The 20,708-nt window shown below is 42.7% G+C and overlaps 2 protein-coding genes across 3 annotated transcripts; both read right to left on the bottom strand.

The window, feature by feature from the left end:
* Positions 1-1,051: 1,051 nt before the first annotated feature.
* On the bottom strand, positions 1,052-9,641 carry LOC128757622 (catenin beta-1-like). Its single transcript, XM_053863054.1, has 17 exons — positions 9,505-9,641; positions 8,671-8,720; positions 6,966-7,175; positions 6,638-6,888; positions 6,333-6,571; positions 5,471-5,672; positions 5,204-5,348; positions 4,748-4,851; positions 4,547-4,681; positions 4,253-4,456; positions 4,010-4,168; positions 3,811-3,930; positions 3,299-3,449; positions 3,099-3,220; positions 2,326-2,386; positions 2,022-2,217; positions 1,052-1,945 (listed from the first exon to the last, which is right to left on the bottom strand). The coding sequence occupies exons 2-16, from the start codon at positions 8,681-8,683 to the stop codon at positions 2,027-2,029; spliced, it is 2,307 nt and encodes a 768-aa protein (XP_053719029.1). The 5' UTR covers positions 8,684-8,720; positions 9,505-9,641; the 3' UTR covers positions 1,052-1,945; positions 2,022-2,026.
* Positions 9,642-10,915: 1,274 nt separating this feature from the next.
* Positions 10,916-20,394, bottom strand: dync1li1 (dynein, cytoplasmic 1, light intermediate chain 1). Of its 2 annotated transcripts, XM_053863895.1 has the most exons (13): positions 20,253-20,394; positions 19,991-20,064; positions 18,908-19,024; positions 18,599-18,829; positions 18,260-18,414; positions 18,051-18,144; positions 17,387-17,522; positions 17,195-17,306; positions 15,995-16,054; positions 15,857-15,901; positions 15,490-15,577; positions 15,271-15,393; positions 10,916-12,258 (listed from the first exon to the last, which is right to left on the bottom strand). In XM_053863895.1, the coding sequence occupies exons 1-13, from the start codon at positions 20,354-20,356 to the stop codon at positions 12,140-12,142; spliced, it is 1,458 nt and encodes a 485-aa protein (XP_053719870.1). In that variant the 5' UTR covers positions 20,357-20,394; the 3' UTR covers positions 10,916-12,139. The 2 variants fall into 2 exon arrangements, with proteins under 2 accessions (XP_053719870.1, XP_053719871.1); XM_053863896.1 differs by lacking the exon at positions 19,991-20,064 and having other exon boundaries at positions 20,253-20,378.
* Between the last annotated feature and the right edge of the window lie 314 nt (positions 20,395-20,708).

The raw sequence follows: 20,708 nt of genomic DNA, 5'->3' as shown, positions 1-20,708 counted from the left end.
TTCGTCTCTGATTTTACTGTTTTTTTTTGTCGTTTTCTAGCACTTTTTTTCCAATAAAAATACAATGAAAATTTGAGGACTTGTTTTCATGCGTGTTAATGCAATGTTAGTGCACTAAGCTTGAGTATGTAGAGCAAATGAATACAACAGGTATTCTGCTAAAACATCACAATATATATATATGATTTATATAAAATATTTTTTGCTTTCAGAAGAAAACCAATCTAGAACTGTTTTAATGTAATATCAATATGTATGATTTATTTATTTTAAGATTCTAAGAACAAGTCATGAAGACAGAACGATAGTTGACATCTTTCTTTACAGGTTTGTTTTCAGCCACACTATTTGAGAATGAATATCAAAGCCCCTGGCTCTTTGAGACAACGAGCGCTTCTGTACAACCCATTAGCACTTCGACCCCACCCAAGGTGAACATTCAGATGGACAAGAATCCACAACCCCTCCCTGCTCCTCTGAACGACCCCTGGACGACCGGGGTGTTTCTCATGAATACAAGTCAACTCACGCCAAGTTAGGGGATTTTCCACTTCAGACGTCAAGTCTTTGCAGTTCCTTCGCACAGTATCTTCAACCAGAAGAGCATGTACATCGTGACAGTCTTCTATGAATCTTATTTGCTAAGGGAAATTTATAGTATAAAAGTTGGATTCATAACAGGTCTAATATAGCTGAAAAACTATCAAACTGATGCAGATGCCAGTTGACACAAGAGTCCAACATGGCTTATTCTTGGGTGCCCTTTTTTAAAATACACAATCTGAAAATGTATATAAAAACAGGTATATGGATGCCTGCAACAGGACTCTGATCAAAAGCACCTCAGAACACAAGCCCTTGAGCACACTGTTATGATCACATTCTGTTTGCAAACCCCTAGGTCTTCAACCTTCCACCACTCAAGTCCAGATGAACATTGATGTGAGGATACCATGGTGACATTAAGGGGTGTTTTGTTGGGGCGCGTCGCATTCGGGACTCCCGAGTGGGCCACAGTACACATTGAGAAACAGACAGCACAGAGACCAAATGAAATAAAATTTATTTTATTGATCAGCCGTGTCACAACCTCCAAATTTATCACAGCAGGACGACAACTGGTTCATCAAGCTAGCTACCATTGATAGCACATCAAACTGGGTTTTATGAGACCACCAGTGATAGCGTCACAACTCATCTCCACCATAGCATACAAAATAGTAACCTACCAGTGAGACTGTATATAAAACACTTTATCCCTCCCCCCCGCTTTCCTTCCCCACCCCTTTAAAACATTTGTGACACTGACAGTTTATGCTCATAGAAGCACATATTAAGTCATAAGTCTCCATTTTTTTTCTTGAGATTATAAAAAAAATGAACTACACAATGTTACACTTTAAGTTGTCGAGTACGATTCATTTGATTATTAGTGTTCTACACATTCGGCCATTAACCAAAAGGAACATTGTAATATATCACTATAACTTAAACACTACGTGTAATATATGCTTTTAAAAAAAAGAAAAAGAAATGTTTATGTTTAGCTGTGACGAGAAATTGAAGATGGCTATTGCAAAGGCAAGCTGGGTCAGTACCTTCAACACAGAATGAGTATTACAAAAAGAAAATTAAAAAAAGAATTAGAAACAAAGATAATGATAATACAGGCAAGGCTAAAACAAAAGTGAGTCCAACCTTAGAATCCGCCTCGTGTGCACTCGTCTATACATGAAACCTGCTCCAAGACCTTCGTCACGTGATCCCTCTGAACGCACCAGAACGCCAACTCAACCGCTCAAACACCATTAACAACTTGCTTTAACATTCCTGTGGCAACCATCTTTGTTTTTCTTGTGTCAGGCACTTTCCTAGACGCCGTAGTTTCTAATAACCTTCAACAACTCTACAGGTCAATCACAACGCAGGTTCGCTCGGAATACAACTGCAAAAGGAAACGGGATGAGTTGCCGTTAGTGTGGAATGGTTGCTGTGGTGCGTGTGGCTGCAGTCATACTCACCAATCCTACAGGTCAGTGTCAAACCAGGCCAGCTGGTTGCTGTCCATTAGGTCCTGGCTGTGGCCGAGGTCTGGCAATGGGTCAGTGTGGTGGCCCAGGTCTGGCAGCGTGTCAGGGTGGTAGTCTGCGCCTTCCATCATGGGGTCCAACAAGGGGTCCTGGCCGTAGGCTGCTGGATAAGCCCTGTAAGCGCCATCTAAAAGCAGGGCACACAGATATTTAACAGTGCTGTCATCTGCACCTGCATGACTCAACGGCGCATGTTATTTAAGATGGAAAGTGCGATAAGAAAGCCGAGGCTCACCATCCTGCCTGTAGGCCAGTGGGTCTCCCTGAGCTCCCATATCCAGTCCCAGGTCTCCAGTCTAGAATCAGGACCAAGAAACGGTGAGGAACAAAGCTTGGCTCACCATGTGGGAGGACAGAGCCTGCAGCCACGTACACTTCTATATTAGGAATTTAACATGTGTCTGCCTTTGCACAACGAAATGAAGCTCGAGATTTGTCAGAAAGTGTGGCTTTTCATGCAAAATCAAAACACAATTATAGCAGTTTTGTCTTTGAAGGGAGATGCACATGGGGAATCAGAATAACATGACAGAGTATTGGATGATCGTAACATTTTAAAAGTGTATTTAACTGTAGGGGTTGGTTATATTATAATAAGGCTGCAAAACCTGACAGTTGATCACCTGAAGTGAATGTTTCAATAATGATAATTTTGTGCATATTTACAAAGGGAAAAGCAGCTTAATTTTAAATGATGGTTAAATATCTTTAGATTTGTTCAAGGGCATCATAGATGGAGGCAAAAGTAGTACTGAATACTCGATTTGTGCAAATTTGCAAAAGGCAATTCCAATTTATGACTGACTATTGTTTGACTATACCCCATAAATCCACATAATTGCCTTGAATATTCACTTTTCCAACCAAGTTGATTAAAATAATGTTTTTTCAGCATCAGAAATTTCAGCATGACCTCTGACAAATACAGGGCGCGACCTGCAGAAAACACATGCTTGAAAACCTTCACAGTATCAAAAGGGTTGCAGGTGTTGCTGGTGAATAGTGTACCTCGTTCCAGGCCATTGGTTCAGTTCTGAACAAAGAGCTGGTGAGCTCCACCGACAGACGTTTCTTATAGTCCTGAGGTTTGTCCTCAGACATGCGGAACAAGACAGCTGCTGCGTAGGTCGCTGCACATAGGGGGTTAAAGGTTACCAAAGTTTTAACACGCAAAAGGCAACATGTTTGTCTTAGCTGGAAAAACATACCAACTCCCTCATTACGGGAATGCAAAAGTTCTGTGAGGGGTGCGGTTGCTCCCTCAGCCTCGATCGCCTCGGCAGCTTCTTTGTCTTGAGCCAGTTCACACAAAACGCCGGCAGCCACACGCTGGATGTTCTCCACTGGAGAGTACAGCAACTGCAGAGAACACAACGGCAGGTGAAGATTTGAAACATAGTTTTAAACACACAATATGACAAAAATATGCAAGATGAATTCAACTAAAACTTGGATAACACAAAACACAGATAGATTTTGAAAAACTAAGCTCCTCGTACAACTGTTAACGGAGCTTAAGACAATACAGTCTTATACATTTTTCCCAAAAAAAGGGTAACACCAAACATTGCATTACATATCTTTGTCCAACAATGTTCAATAGCAAAGGCATGTTGATTCATATGGAGCAAAAGATTAAATTCCTATCGTTAAGTGTCAAAATCTGCACAAGCAAGGGAAGTTTTACTAGCCAACTCATGGACATGACAGTCTAGTTTACCTGGACAAAAAGTGGAATGGTGTTGAGTCCTCTGATGACAATTCTGTTGTGGACATCCCGGGCCAGGATGTGCAGAGCTCCAGTGCAGCCTTCCACAATTTCCTCCATACGCACCCCTTCCTGTGTTTGCAGATGAGGGAGTGAAAGGGAAGTCAAACAAAAAGAATGTTGATTCCATATCAAGACTTTGTAGACGCACTACAAACTGCTGCTGGTTGCCGCCCATGCTGGTGCGCCTCTGGGTGTCCTGGTGAGCCCTGACCAGCAGCTGCACCAGGCGTGGGATAGCTCCCTGCTCACGCAGAGCACTGTGGTTGGCCGGACACAGAGCCAGGTTGCGAATCAAACCCACAGTGGCCTAAAAGGAGGACACAACATCAAAATCTGTACTTTTTTTTGGTGAATAATAAATGTATTATGGTGTACGGCGGAGAAAAAAAACCTTGATGAGTGGCCAGTGGGATGGTGGGTGAAGAAGTTTGACCACGACAGGCAGTCCATAATGAAGCCGCACGGCATTCTGGGCCATCTCAGCATCTTGGTGCCGGGAAGTCAGGTGACGGAGTGCACACACGGCAGGTTCCGTTATGTCCTCTCTGTCCCCAGCCCGCAGAACAGTCCGCACCAGTGCCTCAATACCCCCAACCTAAAACAAGTAATCGAGAAGTTAAAATGGAGAAAACCATAGTAGACGTAAATCACCAAGAGTCAAGAGGGATAAACTAGGCGAATTTACCTGGCAGACCATGAGTTTGTTGCTATAGTTGTTGCAGGTCAAGTTGGAGAGAATTCCGGCAGCACATGTCACCACATTGATGTCATCACTTCCCAACAACTGGACCAGTGTCCCCAACAGACCCTCCATTCCCTCCTACAGAAGAAAAGCCAGCCAATCAAATCTCAACCCACTTTAAACTTGCATATCTCCTATTATTACCTGTTTAGTAGCAGCATCTGAAAGATTTCTCAGAGTCCAGAGGCAGTTCTGGACCAGACGCTGGCTTGGGTCAGTGAGGTGGAGCCCCAGAGCCTGCATTCCTCCTACAGGCAGACAATTAAACAGGAGGAGGTCAAGTCAAATGAAATCAAACTCCAAAAGAGTTTGATGACCAACAAGGTACACACAAAACCTGATGACACAGCCACAAAAAGCCATAATGCTCGGGGGGTAAGGTGGAGAGACAGAAAATATTGAAAACACACAACATTGTGTAAATAATTAAATGAAATAAAAACAGCTGTTGGTGAAAATTTTAAACTGTCATCTCAAAATAAAATTGGACAGAGAAATACATTTGAATCATAGTTCCACATACGAATGTATTTTAGTTGTAGCTGTTTGACAATTTCTGCACTGCTACACTACAATATATGTGTGTCTGTGCGCGCTCACCGGCCTCGACGATTGCAGGTTTGTTACTGGAACAGACAGAGAGAACCTTGAGAACTCTGCTGGTGGTCCAGAGCAGTTTCTCATAGGTGAAGGTCCTCATGATGTTGACCAGAGCCTGGGGTCCTCCACTGGCCAGAATGATCAGCTAAATTCACAGAACATGTGTAAGAACGTGTACACAGACCTTTGTATTCATTGGACTGAAAATAATAAACACAAGCTGGACACTGTTGACCTTCTTGTTCAGTCTTAAGTGCATGACAGTACCTTGCTCTCCTGGTTCCCATAAGCAAGAATTTGGAGGCAGTCAGTTGTGATGGCCAGAAACTTGACGTTGGTATTGGAAAGCAGGGCCACCATCTTCTGCAGCCCCCCAGCGAGGCGCACTGCCATTTTGGCTCCTTCCTGATGCAGCAAAAGGTTGTGAAGCGTGGTGATGGCATAGAACAGCACGCTATCAACAGGGGAGCTGAAAAAAGATTAAAGTCATTCAGCACTGTTACAGTTCTTAGAGTGGCACACAAATGTACAGCATCTATAGACCAGAAATGGGGATGTTATAAATGTAAAATGAAATGTTAAAGGCTGTTAAAAGGCAGTAAAGGTGCAAAATAGAATGTGCACAATTTACAGTTATGAAGAGACTTTCAACCACTATCCCAGTGTTCCCGGAAATCAGTCTCCATAGCCAGTAACAACTGCTGCACAGAGCTCTGGGAACACTGAAGGAAAGTGCCGGGAACACACAAGGGCGAAAACAGCGCACACAGGGTGATGCGAATAAAACACCTGTCTGATGTGATGAGAATTATTGGCAGCATGATGTGAGCGTTGAGTTTGTTTCCATCATTAATCATCAGTCTCTATGCTGGATGCAATGCTACACATCCTTTGTACATTTGTTGCAGACCCGGTACCTTAAGCTGTGAAGCAACCAACACGGCTCATGTGTGTATCAAATCTACTTTCTTCTTAAATCTAGTGCTGCTTAACTCCTGGAGCAATTAATAGTCAGCAAATTACAGTAGCTTATCAAAAGTAAAACTTGGCAAAAACCTACTCATGATTCCATTTTAAAAATGTCTCCTGAATTATTTGTACAGCAGAAAAACCCACTCCAGCTTCCTACCCCAGCATTTTGACGAGGGCAGGAATGCCACCAGACTTGAAGATTGCGAGGAGCCCTTCACGGTGGAGGGAAAGATTGTGCAGGGTACCAGCAGAGCACCGGGCGGTCTCCACATCCACGGTGTTCTGCATGGCACGAACAACGGCAGAAACCATTTGTGGCGAGCGCATCAGCGCGTGTCGTGACGCCTCCTTCTTAGACAGCTGATGCACCATCACAGCAGCTTTGTTGACCACAACCTAAAAAGGGAACGTCTCTGTTAACAGAACTGTCTTGGAACTTACCAACTTAAATTGAAGCCATACCTGGTCCTCATCATTGAGAAGCTTGGTGAGCTCAGGGATTGCACGAGTGGCCAGCTCAGCATCATCCTGGTAGTTAATAAGGTTAACCACAGCGTGCTTAAGCATCTGAGAAGGTTCTGCCAGTCGCTGCACCGCAGTGGGGTGAGCAGTATCCAGCTGAGTTGGGGGGATCTGGATGCCTTCCTCCAGAGTTTCAGGGAACATTGCAGCACGCACCCTTTGGGCACGAGTCATGGCATAGCCCTCAATGTCTGTGAAAAAGGATAAGTGAGGGCAACAATCACAACAAACAGTATAAGCTTTACTACTGATCACATATTCACATTACCTGTCGGCTCTGGAGTGAATGGTTGGTTGAACTCCCAGTCATACAAAGTTGGATCGTCCTCCTCCACATCTGGATTCCCTTTCCCGCTCAAAGATGGCGCTGTGGTGGTGACTCCAGACTGAATGCCTGAATCCAGGTAAGACTGCTGCTGCCACTGGCTCACAGCAGCTTTACTGTCACCCATTGCCATGTCCAGCTCCATCAAATCAGCTGCAGGGAAGACGATACAATAACAGGCAAATCATTAGAAAATACTGTACTTGTTTCAAGGCCAGAGAGCGCACATCTTAAGGTTGACATTTTACACATCTAATTTCTCAGGGGAATAATGAACCAGACACAGGAAATTCTCAATATTGACAACAGTAAATACTGAGACTATGGGTCAGTGTTTTGGTAGATCAAGTGGTCCCAGTAAGTTTTCTGACAAGGTTGTTTAATGTGGATCAGATCAAAACAAACACGGTCTCCCGCAGCGCTGCCGCCTTGGCAAAAACTGCTCCCACTCCCCTTATCCGATGTTGATCTGCACAGAAATATAAACACAACAAACTGCCATGTCTTTCGCTAGCTGCCACCATGTTGCTAACATGAGAACTCACTGCTAGCCCCAAACCGCAAGATTTTTAGCACAAAATAAAGCTGGGAGAACACAGTCTGCGAAGCTAAGGACACAACAGGTTTCCACCAGCAGCGCGAACCATTGAATTGCTTGCCTGTATTATATTTAAATTTCATGTTGGAAACAGGCTCCAGTAATGCAGAGAACACAACTGCCCAATTAGTAAATGGTCAGTTTCATTACGAAACAGTTGGGCTTTCAAGACATAATATAGTGCGTCAAACACATGCAGGAGAATGAAAATGTATTTATCGCGCCTTTTTATCATTAGCCAGAATAGCAAAATGTATCACAATTTTTTAGCCCACATCACCCCATCCCTAGACATAATTTATCACACAAGTCACATCTTCATTTTAAGACTAGATTACAATGGCATACATTTACAAATTGCTCCTGCAGCAAAAATCCTACCATGTAGAAATATATATATGGTTTTGTTTCTTTTTTAAACCGTCACTGGTCCTGTGACTAATACTAAGGTGCTGCTTGTATATATTACAAGTACATTATGATGCACCTCGATAATTCTGACTCCATCTCACCACTGTTTAAGACGATGGTAAGCAACTTGCGTGATTAGGTGTCAAAATAAAGAAACTGAAGCCGTATCAGAAAAGTGCACATGACTGTGGTGTTTTTTAAAGCAACTCACAGAACTCAAGTTCACAAGTGAAGCTCGAGACACCTGAAGGGACGGACCGTGTGTGACAGGCTGCATGGGTTATATTTACTTCTCATGATTAAAAGCAGTATTTTTAACGGTCATCAGTACAAAAAAATCCTCCCTTTGCTTCTGAGTTGGCCCGCTTATAGCTCAATGAATACAAATGGTTTTGCTAGAGAACCTTTGTGACAGCAGCTTCTTGCAATGGATTTTGTGAATTAAATTTCCCTCAAAAGTGTGCATTATATCTGAAAAATATCATAACCCAAAAGCAATCCCAAAATTGCAGTATTTAACAGCTATCCAGAATGATAAAAACATGGATTACAGTTGGATTTGGAACCCATTACGAGAATCCATCAAAAGAGTTACCAAGAATAAAGAAGCATGTAGACCAATTGAGTTTCCATACTTACACTGGGTAGCCATTGTTCTTGCCTGCCCTCAGTCCGCACAGCAGATGTATCTGTGTAGACAGGGAAACGATACTTCAAATGACGAGAATCATACAGACAACTTTAAAGTCGACTTATCCCGCATTAGCCTGGGAATAAAACGCCCCCAGTGATGTAGCCAGCCTTGTGCGGTAACATTACCTGGGCCAGGTTTTTCGCCCTCAGATGTCTGTTTGCTTTGCTAATGCAGCTATGAGGGGAAATGCCGAGAGAGCAAAGCGGTGGGTATTTCCAGGCCAGCTCGAACACAATTCACCATTCAGCAGCAGAGAACATCAAAGGCATATTTCTCCTCCTCCTCCCCCCCGACCACGGCCAAGTTCCGACCTCGCAGCTTGGGTTTCCTCCTCCCTGCAATCACTTCTACAACTCCTCCTCTCACGGTAGCTCCAACTACGAGCTACCTGAACAACAAGTACAAAAGAAATGTGGTGCAGTTTTTTTTGCTATTCCTTCCCAGTGTGCAGCGAACAGAGGTCCCGCGTATGTTACCTTGAACGACTGCTAACATGCGTAGCCTACTACTCGGCTAGTTGGCTAACATAAACAAACACTACCGAAGGGTTCGGCCACACTGGCAAAGCATTTTCTACACCACATGCTAAATACTACAGCCGGGCTTAATATCCGAGCAGGTCGGTGTAACGCAAGTGAGGTTTAAAGGCGGTTTACTGTTGATATGATTAGCTTAGCAGTCGAACCAATCCTCCCAGTCGAACCCTCCCGAACCTAAGATGGTTTTCCTCCACAGAATCGACAGCCACGGACACGCGCGTGTTGTTCAATTGCTCTTACCAGAGTAAAGAGGCTCCTCCGTGTTTCCTATCGGGGATTTTCTCTTTTCACGCGGCCGAAAATTGGGGGAAGAGCAGAAGCACCCGTTTAAGTCCGAACCACACCCGCTGCTGCGCCGCCGAAGATATTGCTTCCGCCTGCGCGATGTCGAGAAGAGTTAGTATCCTGCCGCACTAGGGAAAAATAGGGCGCCCTTATCCTTAAAAGTTATCGCGTAAAACAATCATGTATACATCAGTTGACCTACTCGTAAATATCGGCAACTCATACTGCATATTAAAAGCGTAAATTGGTGACAAATTAGTTCCATTCAAATGAGAAGGCTACAGGCACGAGCTGATACCACCTCAAATTGAAGCACATTGTTGAGAATTCTAATTTATTTTAATAGAAAACGAATAAATGATTTGCAGTTACCCACCTTTGGTAAATAGAAGGCTTGGTGAGGGTGATCTGAAGAGGAATTTCTAACATTCAAAAAGGAAAACCAGGCAAGGTAATTATCCGTTTTTTAAAACGTTACTTCAAAGTTTTTCAACTATGGCCACTTTGTTCGTCTGGAAATTTCACCTTTATGACGTCAGACTCAGGACGTGAGACATCAAAGACATTAAAGCACAGAATAATAGTCTTTAATATTTGAAGACGATTGTGGTGTATGGGGATCCTGTAGAGCAACTGCCAGGTCATTCTCCAGTGACCTTTCCTGGGAACAGTGTAGGCCCTGGCTAAGCTCTTAGCAAGCTTGGGAAACCATCAATGAAAAGCATTAACAGTGCACAAAGCATGGATGGACAGATCAATAATGCTCTGACCTTTAAACTATATTTCTCAAGGTTCTCACCTGTGACTAACGTGAGGGGCTGTCCATCCAAAAGAGATTATATGCCTGTTATTTGATTATATATTATCTAATTTTACTGAAGAGTTCTTAATATAAATCCATAAATAATGGAAGATAATTTGAAGTGGTGACTATATTGGCTACTGAACTATAAATCATGTAGCTATCTTCTATTTATTTTTAGGGACAGAATTACAGTTCAAATTGCTTGGTAAAAAAAAAGTTAAAAAAAAAAAAGTTCTTAAAAAAAGAAAGTTATAGTTAAAATTCAAATTATGAACAGTACTTTTGTTCACACCTTACAAGGGCTACTTGTGGCCCTTGTAAGGCCCACCTCTGCCTTAACGCATAGTGTGATCAATTGGGACTAAAACGTTTTTTTTCAGTGTCAATAGGAATAAAACAAAAGCAGTATGTTCGGGTTATAAAAAACTGAAAGCAAGAGAATGGGAATTTTATGGTTTTCAACAGGAGAATATACATCTAAATCACAGTGAGCTGTGAATACATAACTGAAATTTGCTAACTGTCAGGTATTAGACGTTGCTTTATATTGGATAGAAGAACACAAAGAGACCGAGTAATTTATTTATTCGCCATATGTTGTTGCATAGTGATCGTCATGATCAGGGCTTGTGACATTAATAGTAAAAAACACATGACTGTTCCACCACAAAAATCACATACAACCCTGCTTCAACATAAACACAAGTCAAGCATGTGAAGGACATGTGTTGGTCGACAGTTGGAGCTGTGGTGAGAGCTTGAAAAAGAACCAAAGGACAGTTGGATGAATCTGCATAAATACACCTTTTATTTTGACTGATTAACAGATCAGATTATACAAACGCCAACACAGAGCTCTGAAATAACAGGACCAATCAGCGAGACAATGACTGTACATTCTGGATGTGACCCTTCTTTGCTCTTGACCCCCCTCTCCTTCCCACCACCCAGCCATCAGTTACCTACATCGCTAGTGCATCTTTTTTTGTGTGGAGGTAAAGTTCACTTATCTAAAATCTGTTATCTACAAATAAAAGAAAAATGCACCTCAAGTAAGAGTTTGGCCAACTGTAGAACTGACGGAGCATCAGTTGACTGTCGCTCAATGAAGTTGTCGTTTGGTCTGTAAATATAAGACATTGCAGATGCAGACGGATTCAAGTCCCCTTTTTAACGCCAGTGGTGTAAAAGCAGAGATTTATTTGTCAAAAAAAATCAGGTGTGATTTGTAGTAAAATCATAATCCTCTCTTATTTAATGTTACTGCCACATGCACACACACACCCATACAAATAAAAATACTGGTATGTTTGTCCCTTCATGATAAAAAAAGATCCTACAACAATGTTACTTCTTGTTCATGATCTTGTTCTCTGGCCAAACATCACTTCCCTTCTGATAAATAAAAGACACAACCATCCCTATTATCTAAGTGCCGTTTCTTAATCATGCACCCTTCAGCAGTTCATATTATTCCAGCCCTCATCTGTCCCCACACACAGTTATTCTCAGGAAATACAGTCATGTATGTAACAGTGACAAACACCTGCCCTTAGTGTAACAATCGGGGGAGAAGGGTGGACACTCGGAGAGGGCTGTTCGTCATGTTTAGTGTAAGAGTTGATGGGGTGCAAAAACTAAGTGTCCACCTTTTCCTTTTTTCCCCTGCTTCCCTCTTTGGTTCCCGCATTGCAACAGAGCAGAGGGAGGAAGAGCAAAAAAGGTGGAGGGGTGATGGAAGTGGAGGAGGAGGAGAGAATTTGAACACGCTGGAAAGGGTTGTATTCATGTTTCCTGGCCATCAGTTGCAGGGGTCTCGTTGGCAATGGGCAAGTCTGAGTCAGTTTCCCGGTTGGAGATGCGGTCCAGCTCTGCCTGTACGTCGCTCAGACCAAGTTTTGACCCTGCATCCATATTGCAGCATAGTCAGTACATTCAGCATAACAGATGATAACACAAATTATATAGCATTAAAAACATCATTGCATTAATAAGGTATGGGTGATAAAACAATTCCACATGATTTAAATAAGGGCTGGCCAAATAATACACAATCCAACAATGATGTGGTACTTAAAAGCTGTTCAAAGTTCACATTTCCAAAAACTAAATCAAGTGTCAGCATGCTTAAAAAGTCAATAAAGGTATGAGTAAGAAGCTACCTGGAAACGTTCTGGTTGTCATTTATAAGCATTAACTCAAGAGCGTCCTCTATAGACCGGAGAGCTGGTTTCAGGTGAATATTCTGAGCCTGTACCCTGTCACTGACAAGGTACTTCTTAATATTGAGCAGATGGACTCAAAATCCAGTACTATGACCCACCACAGTAGGAGAGCAACACATTCTATAGACATGTTTTCTTAGCACTCAGCATTTGATTTTAGTCAAGACCATAACAGGGGCAAGTGGGTGTGCAACAGAAAAGTTACTGACAGTGTCAGAAACAAATGAGCTAAGTGAGTTCTCCCTTTCTGAATCCCATTAAAAGCTGTGCAATGATTAACAGAAAAGTACCTCACCAACGTTGTGAGATACAAAGGATAATCTCCTGGGGTGCTTCGGCTCATGACTCATGGTGTCCGTTACAGAATAAAACAAGTTCAAATGGCAATGTTGACAATGTCAGAGGTGAGTCATACCCACATGCAGTGTTGTGTACTGGAGATCTCACCTTGTATTCAAATATCAGAGCAGATTTGACAGATGTTTTTCCCTTTCCCAAAAGAACTCAAACTCCATTGGTTCATTTTTCAACAACAGAAGTTCCCTATGTTCCTGAATAAAATTATAATTTACAACTCATGACTGAAAGCAGGAACTGAGACTCGACTTGTTATGAAATTTCTAATAAATGTTGTCACAAAATGTTCTGCAAAAGGACACCACAACTCAGAACAAAACTTTCCTCATTTCCAACTTCATTAAAAGTTGTCATTTGTTCAAAACCAATTGCAGAAATGCATTTATTCTAGCAGAAAATGGGAATAAGGCTTAGAATTTTAAGAGGCCCTACCCTGCTCATTTCAGGAGCGGCTAGAATGATAGTGGACGTCCATGGTGCACTGCTTAATCAGATTCCAGGAGAAAGATTCCTGTGGCAATGTCTGCCAAGTTATCACTGGTGGCGCTATCGCTAGGCTGTTGCTGAGCAGCATGGCTGGCTGCAATACATGAACTTCACAGATGCAAAGTAGTGACACAGCACCAACTTGAAAATGCGGCGACCAGGAGATGTGGCACACATTATCGACAGTAAATCAAGAGTTGTAAGAAATGGAGAATAAGGTATCTTTTGAATGACTTAAATATACACTAACCACTAACCTTTAAACAGAGCAAACCATTGTTTACTAATGTCAACATCATCTGTTGATCCAACACCATGGAGTGGTAATCTAAACCCTTTGAAAAGAAATGTCCTTGAAGTCGACTACAACACGGAAAAAAGTAAAAATCAAGAAATGAAATATGGACATTACTATGGACATCATGTAGTGAAAATGAATCTATTTCTAGCAACATCCACTAAGGCAAAATAATCCCTCCACTCTTGGAATCGGGCATTTTAGTTTTAATGTCTACATAAACCACATTTTTGTCATTTTCGCACGTTTGTCACCATGTAAAACTGTGTGTACATGGGCTTAAAATTACACACAAACAAATACAAATTAATGAACACATTTTGCGCTTTAGTTTTATGTCAACGCACTTTCTAAACCTTTTATAAACAGACTGACAAAAAGTTTAGACCTGTTGATGAAAGCAAAGCTATTATATGCAGATATAAGTTCACATTTATAGATAGTCAATGGGTATTTCTAACAATGCATGGTCTTAATAAGACCGACGGATCCATATTTTTACTAAAGTAAATATAATTGGGGTGATAGCAATATTAATTCCAGGAAACTCCTACTTTAATATCCCGCTTTTGATTCTGAGCATAAGTTCAGATCACTGTCAGAAAAGACTGTTTTCTTTAATGCCATTTTATCTCCATTGACATGGCTAAGACACACAATATTTGGGAGCATGTTTAAAATAAAAGCAGAAAGAGACAACAGCAAATACAGCTCAAGTACAGGAAATGTCAATATAACATTCACTTAATACCCCTTACATCTGCCAGCCTTAATCAAACCATGTGCAATTTAGAGGAAACTGAGAAAGGCAATGCGACATGCCTGGGAAAATAAAAATGGGTCAAACTTGAGTATGGGTTAACAGAAATGTTGCCATGCATGATAATAAATCATTAAATAATATATGACCTGTCAAAATTATGAAATTTTGCTACAATCGTGAACATACTCTCATAAATATGCACTGACTTGTGCAAGTGCATAAAAAGCTGCACAACAGATTTAAAAGCTGTGGCATCATCTCCAAAAGGCCATGCAGTCTTTATGCTGGGTCATTGTAAGCAGATGGAGCTGTGCACATTTGTCAGGTATTTAAGCTAAACCACTGGACACGCTGAACCTGTGCAAAGCAGACGGGCCTGATCCCAAACGAATTCGGGGAGATATGCAAGTTCAAGCCAGGCACGGGTAAAAAAATGGGGCCGCAGAGGGAAATGATGATAAAGACGAGCAGTCATAAAGTGGGAGTATCTAGCTGGCACACACCTTATCGAGGCCAGCATCCTCTGACTAGGCGGGCAACATCATACCACATTGTGAATGATGTCAACAATGAGGTTAAACAATGGTGACAATGAGTATACATCATGAACATGCTAAGGTGATTCTGTGTGCTGGTGTTTTATTACTGTTAACATCTACTATCATATATTATGCAGATAGGTGTTGTTATGAAAATTCAGATGGATAATAGAAGACGAAACAAAAGATGATGTGAATAACTTAGAAATGGCATGGATGAACGCAACATGCAGGGCATGCGTCCTCACCTGACTTGCGGACTGTTCCTGGAGTGTTGTTGCCCCCTCCTGGCGACCCAGGTCCTCCCGTTCCCGTTTTCTTTGTCAGTAGACTGTTAAAGAAATTGGCCAACACACCCTCACTGGTCTGACCTGCAGACACGGGGAAACAGAATTTAGAACAGCGATCAACTGCGAGCTTGCTTAGATTCAAAACTAAGAATGATGAGGAAAAGAATGATGCATCACCTGACTGAGGCATCGCGTTGGCCACGTTCGCCGCAGCAGAGCGATTACTCGTTCTGGGGGAACCACTGGGTGCTCTGGTCGTCGTGTCCTGGGAAAATTTACACCTTCTCTCAAATGTGTGGAATGTGTTTGGAATTCATGTTGGGAAATCAGACTATATAGTGAGTAATTGAAAGAAACACATTATTCCCTTTAAATGCCTGGACTTGATCAGAATCCCTTGCCTTGAATTGATTCCATATCACTAGTCTCCTCAACAAAAACCATCAATATTTGATTCTCTTCTATACAGTAAGTTCATTTTCCAGTTGAAAACTGCAACTAGGAGCATCTCTAAAAATAAAAGACGAGCGAGAATATCTCTCACCACAGGTCGGCCAGGTGTCGCAGCTGGCTGTTTGGCAAGCAGTGACTGCAGAAGAGAGGAAAGAACGGGTTCACTCCACTTTCCATCTCATATAACGCATGGCTGAACTTTGTCAAACAAAAATATACACTTCCTTACCTGCAGCTTTACCAGAAACACTTGGTCATCTTCAGCCTGAATCTCCTTTTCATGAACGACCTGAAGGCAGATTTAAGAGCATCACTGCGAAACCCAAGTTTCAGGGAGCAGGGCATTTAGGACACACCCTCAGTGGCTCTACTTTTAGGAAGAATGCCCCAAAGATACCCACATTTTTCCTCCTGTTTTCCATGGCAACTAGGCTTAAAGTGATCAAAATTCTTATTCTCTGGTTTCCAATGAAAGTGGTGGCGCTGCAGCGATGTCGCACTGGCACATGCCACAGTACAGCAGCGGCTCGACTTTCATGTTCGCACAAGGATTAATAATTGTCCATGCTTGCGATGTGTTATGTCCATATGCATCAGAGAGATGCATGATGACAGTAAGGTTGCAACAGTCACCAACTATCTTAACTACTCTGCATATGAAATGTACAGATTAATGAACATGCTGCACGTCTGACAGCAGAGTTGCAAATAATATATGTATATATTTGTCATCACTTGCCTCACGTTAAATGCTGTTTTGACTTGTTTAAAATGCTTTTTTGAAAGGTAAGTTTGTCACTATTGCATCCGACTACAGACTTTGATTCCCATCCTTTTTATGTTTTGGGTAGTGATGCTGCCGGACAGGCAGAGTTTTTTCATCTAGTGCAGGTGCGGAAAATGAGGTTGTGACTCGTTGACACATGAAGCCTTCTGTGACTAATTTAACAGTCAATTACAGTCGACAACTCGATGCCAGCGAGAAGAGAGATGGAGCCGAGCGTGACAAAAACAGTCCAAGCCATTGCTAGTGTTGCAAATGCATCAGCACGCCTGCTGGAAACACAACATTTGCACATCAAATGCAGGGAATAAGAGTACCAAAGCGTTACGGTCCGGATCCCAACCGCGCCATCAAGCCGCTTAAGTTGATAACAAAATGGGGACACCCACTGAAAAAAATCCCAGCTAAAAGCCTAGTGAGACGCGAGCGAGCCTCAGACACAATTATTTGCTCTGAACTGAGGCAGCTGTGTTCGAGCGTCAAATCAGAGCAAATGTGATCAGGCTCGTTTTTAATCCAAAAATTGACAGTGACACTAGAAATTATTTGGGAATGATCATACAACCAGAAATGCTCACAATGGAAGAGGAAAAAAATGTATGGACAGAATTCAACATGCATGTGTGAGATCAAATAGAAACATACCTTTCTAACTGGCGGCTTAACTATAACGTCCTCAAAGCCATCCTCTATTTTCAACGTCTGGAAGTTCTCATGGAGAATTGCGATCTTCTTTTCGTTGTCCCAGCCTGATGGACTGATCATCGGTGGAAAAGACAGACAAATTTCAATACGAAAGATGTGATCTCAGACACCGAAGTAGGTGAACTCGCTTACATGAAGACGGCATCTCTTTCCACTACTTGCGCCGGACAATTGAAGGGAAAACCGTAGAGTCTGTGTACCAAATATTTATACAACACATCAAGGTTCTTCATCTCCTTCACTGACGTGTAAACAAGAGACGCTCCATCTGACAAGCCTGTCAAGGAAAACTTTGTTCCGACAACCTTAACACATAGATCACACATGATTTAATAATCACTACTAGGCTCACATGGGGGCAGCCACATTGTATTGATGGTTATGGTCACATCAGCGGTGACACGAGGTCAAGTTATTGGAATGAAACAGAAACGGCCAGATTACCCAAACGTTTTGAGTTGTCAACATCAGTTTGCAATTGAAGGAACTCAAAACTTATTGCCTGTGTTACAATCAAGTGAACAACTAACATCTAGTTTTGCCTGATATAAGACAGCGTTTCCCAAACTTTTCGGTCCAAGACCCTTAAAATGACGGTGCCACTGACTGATGACCACTATGAGGTAAAATATTAATGCATTTAAGCCAAATCAAACATTTACAGGTCACATAACAGAAGAACATTAGCTGAAAAAGTCGGCAAAGATTGAATAAAAACATGCAATTTTGTACTGCTTCTTTTGTTCACCTGTCGCCGCCTGTGATGCCCAACATGCAGCTTGCTGTAAAAGGATACACTGAAGACAGAAATTTCTGATGTGGGACTGGATGAAGTCCAAGTGTTCGTCTCTGTAGTCGTGCTCCTTCTCCAGTGTGCTGATGGCATCACACTGAAGACACATAAATGTGTCCATAAATAAAATATATACATTTAAATGCAATCACATGCTGGCATGTACTGGTTACAGAGGTAAAGGCGATGACCATGGTGGTGTCTGGGGTTACCTTGGTGCACACAACAACTACTGGTATGCCCAGGTTGTGCGTTAGTGTGTTATCTCCCAAAGGTAACAGTATGCTCTCCTCCTCGTCACTTCTCCTCTGTGGCGTTCCGTCCTCCCCACTGCCGGGTTCCGTGTACTCCTGGAACTGCTTTACGACTAAACATGTTCAAAAGCATTGCATCATTTTCAGAAAAACATCACTGACAGAATGCAATTTTCCAATTAGCCCATTCAGCACAATTTACTACTCCTATGACGGAACATAACTTCAATAAAGACAGTAATTAAACACGTCTGTCAGTAATGTGATGTAAATCTGGTACCATGCAGAGTGACTCACTTCTGTGCTCCAGTTCTCTCAGTGTTTCAGGGGAGACCCGGAGTTTGTCTATGTGTTCCCTAGCAACAGCTGCCCACTTCTGAAGAGAGTCCAGAGCGTTCCACGGCCGCGACATGTCCACTGTTATAAGCAGCAACGTGTTGCCGATAGCATCCACTGGTACGGCCACTCCCTGCAGCCCCTTGTGGTAAAGGTCTCCATCTAACACCCATGCATTGCATCTTGTGTGATCTGTTTAAGAACAGGTAAAAATGATGAACAAATGTAATGCGCACAAACTGAAGTGGTAACGTATGCCGAAAACATTACCATCAATGTCATCGTCATGGACATTAAAGTAGAGGTATTCCAAACCACGACCCTTCATATACTCTTCGACTCCTTGAAGCTTTGCAACCAAGGTGGTCTTCCCCGAGCCCACTTCACCTAGAGGCATGCAGATATAGGGAAGAATTAAAATTTAGTATTAAGATACTTCATGCTAAATACATTGTTCATACAAGTGCACTTTCTAAATATCATTTATCAAAACATTACCTGTTCTATTTAAAGCTAAAATAAGACTTGGCACTGAGAACCAAATGGTTGGAGATCCACTACCCCACAATCAAAAAACAAGTGTACTGATTAAGTAGATCACTCCACACAAAACACAGGTTGTCTAAAAGAAGACTTAGCTCACACTGTCGCAAGCACAGGGCTTTTGTTTGTTTATTTTTTCTTACTGTCAGTAGTTCAGCACTGAAGCTCCATTCACAAGAACCTAATCTGAAGGTAAACATTATTTCTCAAGTTAACAGCTGGACTTCCGTGAGCATAGAGAAGACCGCGTTACAGTTGGAACAGGCGTTTAGAAAGTCTTGTGTTGGTTTGAGCTTCTTGTCATGGTCGCGTTCCTTCCTACGAGTGCCGTACTCACCTCTGCCGACAGGGGGACAAAAGAAAGCTCGCTGGTGTTGTGATGGGGAGGACGAGAGACAGGCCGGTGGCCACGCTGTCTCACCGCCTGGCAGCAACGATCACTGCCGGGCTTTACAACAGGGTCTGAAAACATTTATCTTGCGAGGAGGGCCTTGCTGTCCGGTTATGTATTCGCCGGAGGGGAGTCAAATAAGTGATGTCAAATACAGGAGCATCACATCTATCCATTGCAGCATGCTAGAATGACTTGCACGGTTTCACGAGGGTGAGGTGATGTGCGCGTCCCCGTGCTCGTCCACACAGCAAGCAGGCTCTTCGTAAACACGCTTGTCTGCACCTGTCACCGCACTAGCGCTGAAACCTCCTCTCACCACATCGCCAGTTCCGCATCACTCCCAGCCATTATTCCCCGAACACCGGAGCTAGCGTTTCCTATTGGATAAGCGGGAGGCTGCAGCCACAGATACCCACCCATGACCAGGACATTCTTCCCACACGGTAGCTTGGACCTTGAATGGGTCGATACTTCACTCAGGATGGTCGACCTGCAGACAGAACAGTTCCGATAAAACCCGAGCAAACACGATGGTGCGAGCGTGTCAGTCAGGTCTGATGCTGACGCTAGTTAGCCACGTTAGCAGCCTAGCTGTCAAACCATCCTCCGCCCAGGACAATACATCCTCGCTGACGCTGTGCTCCGGCTATAAACGCCGCGGGAAGGGCTGCCACCCACCATAGGTTCTGTCCATCTTCTTCTTCAAGAACGGAGCTGTCCAAAGTGCTCGTAGGTCCAGCGGAGCTGGAGGATAATAGCGAACTCCTCCCCGCAGTCGCCATCTTCGCAGGGCTTGGAAACTGAGCAGAGCGCCCGGATGTAGTAGCTCCGTGTTAGCATCGGCTGACGCCGGAGCCGGGGCGTGGTTCGCCCGCACAAAGCCACGGATGAGCTCATATCACTGTCGGTCACAAACGTCAAAGATTAGTGAATATTATTACGATCCGAAATTTCGATTTAGTCCAATGTGGTGGGTTTAGGAAATTAAATAAATAGTGATGCTGGAACGCATCTCCTTAAACAGTCATTGTAGACTCACGAAAACCAACATTACTTCAAGAATGTAATAACATTGTCAACTCAAATTGTTTAGAATTAGTAGGGCGTACTGCACACAAAAAAACTTCAAATGAT

The sequence above is a fragment of the Synchiropus splendidus genome, chromosome 4, assembly GCF_027744825.2.
Source record: "Synchiropus splendidus isolate RoL2022-P1 chromosome 4, RoL_Sspl_1.0, whole genome shotgun sequence".
Lineage (NCBI taxonomy): Eukaryota > Metazoa > Chordata > Actinopteri > Syngnathiformes > Callionymidae > Synchiropus > Synchiropus splendidus.
The sequence above is the reverse complement of the archived record's forward strand: the minus strand, read 5'-3'. Positions and strand labels throughout refer to the sequence as shown.

Excerpts from the sequence above, each read along its gene's own strand:
- LOC128757622 (XM_053863054.1), bottom strand. Across the intron at positions 4,852-5,203 it reads ACCTGCAATCGTCGAGGCCG|GAGGAATGCAGGCTCTGGGG; the intron begins GTGAGCGCGCAC and ends GTCTGCCTGTAG. Across the intron at positions 2,218-2,325 it reads ACTGGCCTACAGGCAGGATG|ATGGCGCTTACAGGGCTTAT; the intron begins GTGAGCCTCGGC and ends CCCTGCTTTTAG.
- dync1li1 (XM_053863895.1), bottom strand. The coding sequence starts at position 20,356 with ATGGCGACTGCGGGGAGGAGTTCGCTATTATCCTCCAGCTCCGCTGGA. Across the intron at positions 19,025-19,990 it reads GAAGAATGTCCTGGTCATGG|GTGAAGTGGGCTCGGGGAAG; the intron begins GTGGGTATCTGT and ends GCATGCCTCTAG. Across the intron at positions 17,307-17,386 it reads GAAAGAGATGCCGTCTTCAT|TCCATCAGGCTGGGACAACG; the intron begins GTAAGCGAGTTC and ends ACCGATGATCAG.